This window comes from Thamnophis elegans, chromosome 14, assembly GCF_009769535.1.
Source record: "Thamnophis elegans isolate rThaEle1 chromosome 14, rThaEle1.pri, whole genome shotgun sequence".
In the NCBI taxonomy this organism is placed as follows: domain Eukaryota; kingdom Metazoa; phylum Chordata; class Lepidosauria; order Squamata; family Colubridae; genus Thamnophis; species Thamnophis elegans.
Genome location: NC_045554.1, coordinates 23,866,123 through 23,873,830, shown reverse-complemented (window position 1 = coordinate 23,873,830; position 7,708 = coordinate 23,866,123). Strand labels below are relative to the sequence as shown.

Below are 7,708 nucleotides of genomic sequence, written 5' to 3'. Positions count from 1 at the left end.
GGGGGGGACCAATCTCTAGGATTTTTAGTGCCTAATCCCAAGCTTAAACCCCAGGACAACCAACCAAATGAGGGAGAGAATGAAGAGGAAGGGGATAAGAAGCAAGAGATGTAGGTACCATACCCAGAGTGAGCCATAAAAAACTCATGCTTATACACTAACACTCAAGGTTTGGGGAAACATACAGGGTGAACTTAAAAGTACTCGTATATAAGGGCGGGTATTGATAGTTACCATTACTGAAACTTGATGGGATGAAACACATGACTTGAGTGTACTGCGGGAAGGATATAAACTGTTCAAAAGAAACAGACTTAACAAAACAGGAGGCGGAATTGCATTATATGTAAAAAATCATTACAACTTTACAGAATTATAAAACCAATATTATGAAAAATTACTTAGTTTTATTAGCAGGGAACATTTCAAGACTGCTAACAGATTTAAAAAGAACAACAAAAAAGCCACTTATAAAGCACATTGCCCTGTTTGGATCAATTCCAGTTTCACTTGAAAGCTCATTTATATTTTAGATTGCCAAATACATAAGGACTTAAGATAATTCCAGGTGATTTTTTAAAATAAATTATAGTGTACAATCAAAGCTTAGCATTCTTAACATAAGACAAAATGAAGAAATATGAAAAAACTTCTGCCTGTGAAAACTATGATCCCCAAGACTCCCCGTAGTGAAATGTTACTGTAACTGACTTCAATAGCATTTTCTTTTTGCATAAATAGAGAAATCAAACAGTATTTACTGATCATGTAAAGGCATGTCCTCTTTTACAGGAAGCCCAGCTCTGAGTCTCTTGAGATGCAGATGGCTGTCTCTTCCTTCGCTGATTCTTTCTCTGTAAATACAGATGTGTTGGGAATGGTATCACTCTATGACCATCTTCTCTACATTTGGGGAAGGAGATGCATCAGCAATAGTAGCCAAATAAATAAGATTTCTGTGCAATGTGTGCTGGTGCCTGTAGGAAGAAAAACAAAGCAGCAGCTGAATTTTCAGAACTGCTATTCTTGTTTCTCAACAGCTGTCAAAGACTTCTGAGGGCTTCTCATTAAAGCAAGCTCCATCCTGTATTCATAGGATTGCAGTTGATGCCTTACACTAAGCTGCTTATTTGTACATTGATTTCCCAATTCCAGGAAATGTAAGCCAGTCTAGGATTAATTACTAACCTCCATCTGAAATTAAATTCCAGTTTGATTATTCTCATCCAGTGGAATGGGACAACTTGCCACAGCCATCTTACTGTGGAACAACTAGACACAGGACAACTTAACAATTCAATTTAATTATTTAACAGTAACCTGTCCCTTTGAGCTTATCAACACTTTCATGCAAGAGTTTTCCATTGGCAGAAGCACACCTCAGGGGTGGCAGCAGATAATCTGGAGCACACAACATGGATACCACTCTTCCCCGGAAGGGTTAGGGTGGTCAACCTGCCACTAATGGATCCAGGCATGAAAAATGAGTGGGATTTAATCATGGGTCCTTCTGTCAGAATAAAAATCCTTACTGCAGACATTCTGTGGCTCTTCCTTTATTCTGATACTCCACAATGCAGCGGATCAGCTGATCGTTTTCTTCCAGCAGCTGAAAGTCACAAGAGGCACCGTTATATACAAATGCAGCTCCTGTAGAAAGTCAGCACACACACACACAGTTATAGAGAATGAAATATTTTTGGGAACGTTAAAAAGGCAGGATAGAATATTTCCCCTAAAGGAGAAATTGGGGGGGGGACGGGACTTGAGGGAGGAAAAAACCAGCCCTCTTCTCAAGCAGAACCGGCCAGCTTTTACAAATATAGAGTTGGTAATCCATTGAGAGACTGGGTCAGACAGAGGCTCCAGATAAACAGCACAATTAGGCAAGGGAAAGGTTGCCAAGATTAGCTCAGACACACCTAGGATTTGCATTTCCCCTTTGCCTCTAGAGCCAGCCATGACCCTTGCATGACCCCACTGGAATCCAGAAGGTATTAAAAAAAAAAACCCTCCAGTCTCAACCCCGTTTTGTCAGCTGTCCCGGAACTGCCGGTCTGGGTATGTGCTGGTCCCGCTCCTCACTTAACGGCTTTCTTAAGCAGCCTCCCTTTCACTCCCCGCTTGGACCTGGATTTTCCTTCACCGAGGTTTCCTAAACGCCCCCCGGGGCTCCCTCCAGCACGGCCTCCTCAGTCCGGGACCCTTCAATCCACCCCGTAGGTCGACTGCCGGGGCTGAAGCCGGAATCGCCACCGGCCCCTTCGCCGCCGAACAGTGGCCAGGCCGAGCCGCCGCCCCAGGCGGGACTCAGCCGCAGGAAGGAAGGGAGCGCGGCCCAGCCGGAGCCGCTGGCGGAGGGGAAGTCGCCGTTTCCTCCCACGCGGACTCCCCCCGCCGCTCACCCGTCGCAGCGTCTCTTGGTTAACCTCGGCTTTGCCGCGCAGGCGCTCGGGGACGAAGACCACCGACATGGCGCGACCGGAAAGTCCGCCTTCGCGCCGCAAGGCCTGCCGGGACTCCCCGCTACGCGACCATTGGCTGCTCTCTGCGGCCCCTGCTCCGGAGGCCCCTCCCCCACAGGCGCTAGAGACGAGCGATAATGTAGACGAGCTCACCCCGATTATCTGCTAGCTCCCGGGTAAATTGTTTCCCCACCCGCGCGGAGCGTTTGGGTGGCTTTACGTCATTCGAGTTGCCCGCGTCGGCTGGCGAGATGACGGACGGTCCGGAAACAGGTGTGAGCGCCCTCTGGCGCCCAGAACGGAGAGAGGCCTCGAGTGCGTCTTCTGGCGGCCCGCAACGCTCAGCCGAGGCGGCGGTTGAGGAGGGAGGCTGGGCCTCTGCAAAGCCCCGTGGAAAGATGGATGAGGGGAGACAGGACAGCAGGGCTGTTGGGGGCAACACGCGGACTCTTGAACCCACTTAGCGCTGACAGCCCTATGAAGCGGCCTATAAAGCGCCCTCGCTCTTCCTCATCCGAAAAGCCTCCAGTGGCCCCATCAGGAAGCTACTTCAGCTGGGACTGGATGATGGGGAATGGAAAGATTTAGCAGATGCCGGTAAAGAGAAACAACAAAGCAACCCAGAAAATCATATAATTGAAACTTATGATTTTACTTCGTTTATATTGCTTGCTGCAGATGAAAATGCAAGCATGTACATGCAAATGGCAATCACGGGGCCTTCGAATGCTGGCATGGTCTTAAATGCAAGATTGGTCGCAAAGTTTTAAGGGGCTTAAAATTCTTGAGACCAAAGGTCATCTAAACTTGACAAAAATTTGAAGTTGCGTTAACTTTGAACTGTTGCAGAAAATGACTTCTCAGAATACAGGAAAAGTTTATTTGGCAGCCAGGTTCAGAAAGCTAGCCCATGGCTAGCATTGCAAGTTCTGAACAACCTTCATTATCGAAGCACGCATTCTTATACATTCTCAAAAGCATTGCAATACGGAAATACTTAACACATTTCTTAGTGGTTACCTTGAGAAAACCTTATAAGGAGATGGGGTCTGTCTTCTCCTTTTGTTTATGGAGTACGTGTCATTAACGAACTTTAATTGAACCTTGGACTTTTGACATAGGCTTTTGACAGGGACATCTTGCTTCCTGTTCTTTTGCAAGCTGCAACTCTGCCTATGTGGCTTTAATATAGAAGTAAAGGGGCCACTATTTCCGTTCTCTCCTTAACATTTTGGATTTCCTGTTCATTTCTTGACAACGCTATTTGTATAGCCCCTATACGCTCCTCAATCTTTCCCATATTGTTTTTAACTTCACGCATTTCATTCTTTACTCCCTCCAGGCCTTTGGTGACGCTTTCACTCATCTTCAGTATTGCCTCCTGTAGAGAGTCCATTGTTACCTCCTGGCCTTGTGAAGTTGAGGCTGTCTTATCTCCCATCTGCCTGCCCTCAGGCGACTTTTCCCTCACCGGGGTAGATAAAGGAGTTTGCTTTTTGCTCCCTTTGGTTAAAGTTACTGTTCTTGTTGCCATTTAAGTTAATTCTGCTCTCCCCCTTTGAACTGTAAATCTAGTACCTTCTGGTTGCTGTTTGAGTAATTATACAGTACCCGAAGGACAAGCAAGGTAGTTAAACTAGAGCAGAGCTATACAGTATAGAATCAAATAGTTCTGTAATATTTGGGAGGCGTCCACTAGCTAGGGAGAAGTAGTTTCAGCGTGAAGAGTCAAGAGACGGGAGAGGCCAGAGCTTCTGAAAGTGTTTTAGAGCTCACCCATCAATCACTTCCTGTTGTCAGTATAGTGTCGCCCTTCTATTGTCTCTATCTGTAACTTGGCACCGCCTCATCAGAGTTTTAAAGTTGATTCAAACCCTCGCGACTCACAAGCCTTTTTCCCTTTTTTCCCGCGAAGAGGGCAGATCCAACCGACTGTCTTTCTCTTCTCCGTCTCGCCCACCGTTAATCCTCCAGATTTAGATATTCCAAAGACTCAGTCCTTCTCTATCCGCTCCGCCACTCGGCTCTCTTAGATCTTTCCTGTCCGTCTTTACTGGCCGCTTCAACTAAAAGCGCCCACACACGTATCCGTGCTCATAACAGTTAAGTTATTAATCTCTTCAAATTTAGGCTTTTAAGTCAAGGTCTTACGTTTACCGTCTTTCAATCCGCAACGTTCCCTGCAGCTGTCTTTCCCTTCCTTGTTGAGGGCTGGCAGTCATGTCTTCTGGTCGGCCATTAATCAGCCGACCTCTTTTGCACGCGATCTGAGGGAGCCTCTCGCTTCGTGGGGGGAGATCGCCTTTCTCTCTCCGCTGCTCCGATGCTTCCCCTCTCCTCGCCCCTCGAAGGGACCTTGCCTACTACGGCCACGCTCGTGCAAAGACCGGGCGAACCGAGCAGAGGATCTGTCGGCAGCTCGCTCCGGCGCGACGCCAAACCGGAAGTAAGAGTAGGAAAGAGGGGAGGAATCGGAAGAAGGGGGGAAGGTTAAAGGGGAGGAAGAGTAAGGAGAGAAGGGAAAGGAGAAGTGGAAAGAAGGAAGGAGAGAAGAAAGCGGGGTAGGAAGGAGGGAGGGAAGCAGGGAGGGAAGGAGGAAGGGAAGGAAGGAGAGAAGAAAGGAAGGAAGAAAGGGAAGAAAGGGCATCTAAGAGAAAAGAAAGAAGGAGGGAAGGAAGGAGGGAATGTATGAGAGAAGGAAGGGGGGAAGGAGAGAGGAAAGGGAGGGGGAAGGGAAGGAGAAAAGAAAGGAAGGAGAGAAGGAGGGAGGGAAGGAAGGGGAGTGGGAGAGAAGAAACGAGGGAAGGAAAGAGGGAGGGAAGGAAGAAGATGCCTAACTTTTGATGTCTATAACGATTATGTTATTATGGAAATGTCTCAAAACGTAGTCAAATATAAAGCAAAACAGTGGTGGATGTTGTATTGTCTTTTGCAATCTATTGGCTGTTGTATTTTTCTTTTACTAATAAAAAACAATTAAAAAAAAAGAAGTAAAGGGGCTCTAAGAGGCTGTCCAGCCTGACCCAGTAGGTTTCACCTTAATGTCCAAATCTCACTTTACGTCCTGCTTTAGAACGGTCACCAAAACAGTCAGTGAGCAGGACTATCTGGACATGTTCGTTTCTAGTTTCTTCTGCAACTCCAATTTATGCTGACTTTGTTCAGTGGGTCTCCAAAATGTTTTTTAAAGCCTCTCCTGTGATAATGGAATTAAGAGATGACAGTCTCCACCTAGAGTTTACTGCTGCAACTCAGTTAAATTGTTGGGCTTTATTTATGCATTTATCAAATTTATATGGACATGCACATGACACAAAGTGATTCTGGGTAGCATGCAATAAAATAAAAAATAAAAACATAAAACCAGTTAAAAACAAGCATTACCACCTTTTTGTTTTCCCATCTGCTGCCATTAACTGGAGTCTTGGCAACTCACAACAAACATACATTGTAAAAATAAAAATCATAAAATGTCAATTAAAAAAAAAACTTTATTTATTCAGTATAATCTCCAGCACTCCAGTTTTTTATCAGCTTTCAAAATCATTGCCTCAGTAAGATGGGAAGAGTAGAAGTCCAATAAATAACATTTGGGCCATTGGAGTATTTGCTGGAGATGGAGCCATCAGAAAAGGTTCCTGTGAATGTCAGCCTAATACCGAATCTCAGTATTAGGGAACCAGAAGCAGCTCCTCCGGAGGCACCCCTGGCTGGAGAGGGCAGCTCCAGAGGAGGAGCCTAGCGGTCCGGCTGCTTCCCACAGGATTTATTGGGCACCTCCTGTTAAAATCGTGACTCGTCAAAACCGCGGTCCACTAAAGTGCGCCCGATCGAAGCGCATACGTGACGTCATCAGCAGCGCGACAAATAAAATTAAAAATAAATTAAATTAAAATTAAATTAAAGCAAGCCGATTCACGTAAAGGTTAGGGTTAGGGTTAGGTTTAGGGTTACGTTAAGCGTTAGGGTTAGGTTAAGGGTTAGCGTTAGGTTAAGGGTTAGGTTTAGGGTTAGGTTTGGGGGGGTTAGGCTTAGATTTACGTGTTATTTTTAAATTTACCGCTCACAGCGTGCTGTTTTCGTCGCGCTGTGATGACATCACGTACGCGCTTTCGTCGAGCGCGCTTTAGTCTCCCGCCGTTTTATAGTGGAACCGTTAAAATTGGCCCCGAAGGATGAAGCGGGGGGCATCATCCCCAATTTCACCCTCTGCAAATGATTTTGATCACCATACTACAAAAAAGATGTTGAGACTTTGGAAAAAGTTCAGAGAAGAGCAGCTAAGATGATCAAAGGCCTGGAGACTAAAACATGAAGGATTTGGTTTTGGCTAGTCTAAAGGAAAAGAAGAATTAAGGACGACATGATAGCAATATTCCAGTATTTGAGGGGCTGCCACAAAGAGGAGGGGGTCAAATTATGCTCCAAAGAACCAGAAGACAGGACTTTACTCTGTCCCTCTACTCTCCCCAGGCTGCATCATGCCACGCCCCTTTCTTGGACCAGGACAAAACCACATATTCAAAAATGGTACTGTATGTTTTCTTTATATTTTTATAATGTTGGTAAACTATTCATAAAAAAAAATACATCATTGTGACTCATAATCCATGCACGCCGGGCAGCTGCTTTTCCGGTTTCTGGTGCTCCTGCGCATGCAAAGACCAGCTGAAGCCGGAAGAGCAACAGGCAATGGCTGGTGTGCTCAGAGAGATGGCTCTGCATCCCACTTCCGGCACACATGCCATAGGTTCTCCATCCCTGTTACAGGACATGAAGACCTGCCCTGTGAAGATAGGCTGAAGAAATTTGAGAGGTTCAGTTTGGAGAGAAAAAGACTGAAGAAGAGATGATCGTCCCATTCAAATCCATGAAAGGAAACTATAGAGAAGATGGCCGAGAATTATTTCCAATAGTCATAGAAGTTAGGACTGGAAATAATAGACCGAAGTGGCATCTACTTAAATTTCATTTCAATATAGGGAAAAGGTTCCTGATGATTAACAACACTGCAATGGTCTTCCGGTTGTGGTTGTGGTTGTCCTGCACTGGTGGTTCTTAAGGAGGGGCTAAACAGCAACATCTGGTTTTTTATTTCGTTTTCTGCACAATCCAGGGCTACAGGCGGCGGCAGCAGGAGCGGCGCCCGGCCGAGTGATCTGATCCGGCAGGGATCTTCCTCCCCTTCCGCGCCTCCTGAGCAGGGACGAGACACCGACCTCAGAGGCGGCTCACAGGTGTCC

The 7,708-nt window shown here is 46.1% G+C and overlaps 1 protein-coding gene across 1 annotated transcript; it reads right to left on the bottom strand.

Annotated features, from left to right (window-relative positions):
* Positions 1-373: 373 nt before the first annotated feature.
* On the bottom strand, positions 374-2,601 carry SS18L2 (SS18 like 2). The gene is made up of 3 exons (XM_032231286.1): positions 2,406-2,601; positions 1,533-1,609; positions 374-977 (listed from the first exon to the last, which is right to left on the bottom strand). Exons 1-3 carry the CDS (start codon positions 2,472-2,474, stop codon positions 884-886), a joined length of 240 nt encoding a protein of 79 aa, XP_032087177.1. The 5' UTR covers positions 2,475-2,601; the 3' UTR covers positions 374-883.
* Between the last annotated feature and the right edge of the window lie 5,107 nt (positions 2,602-7,708).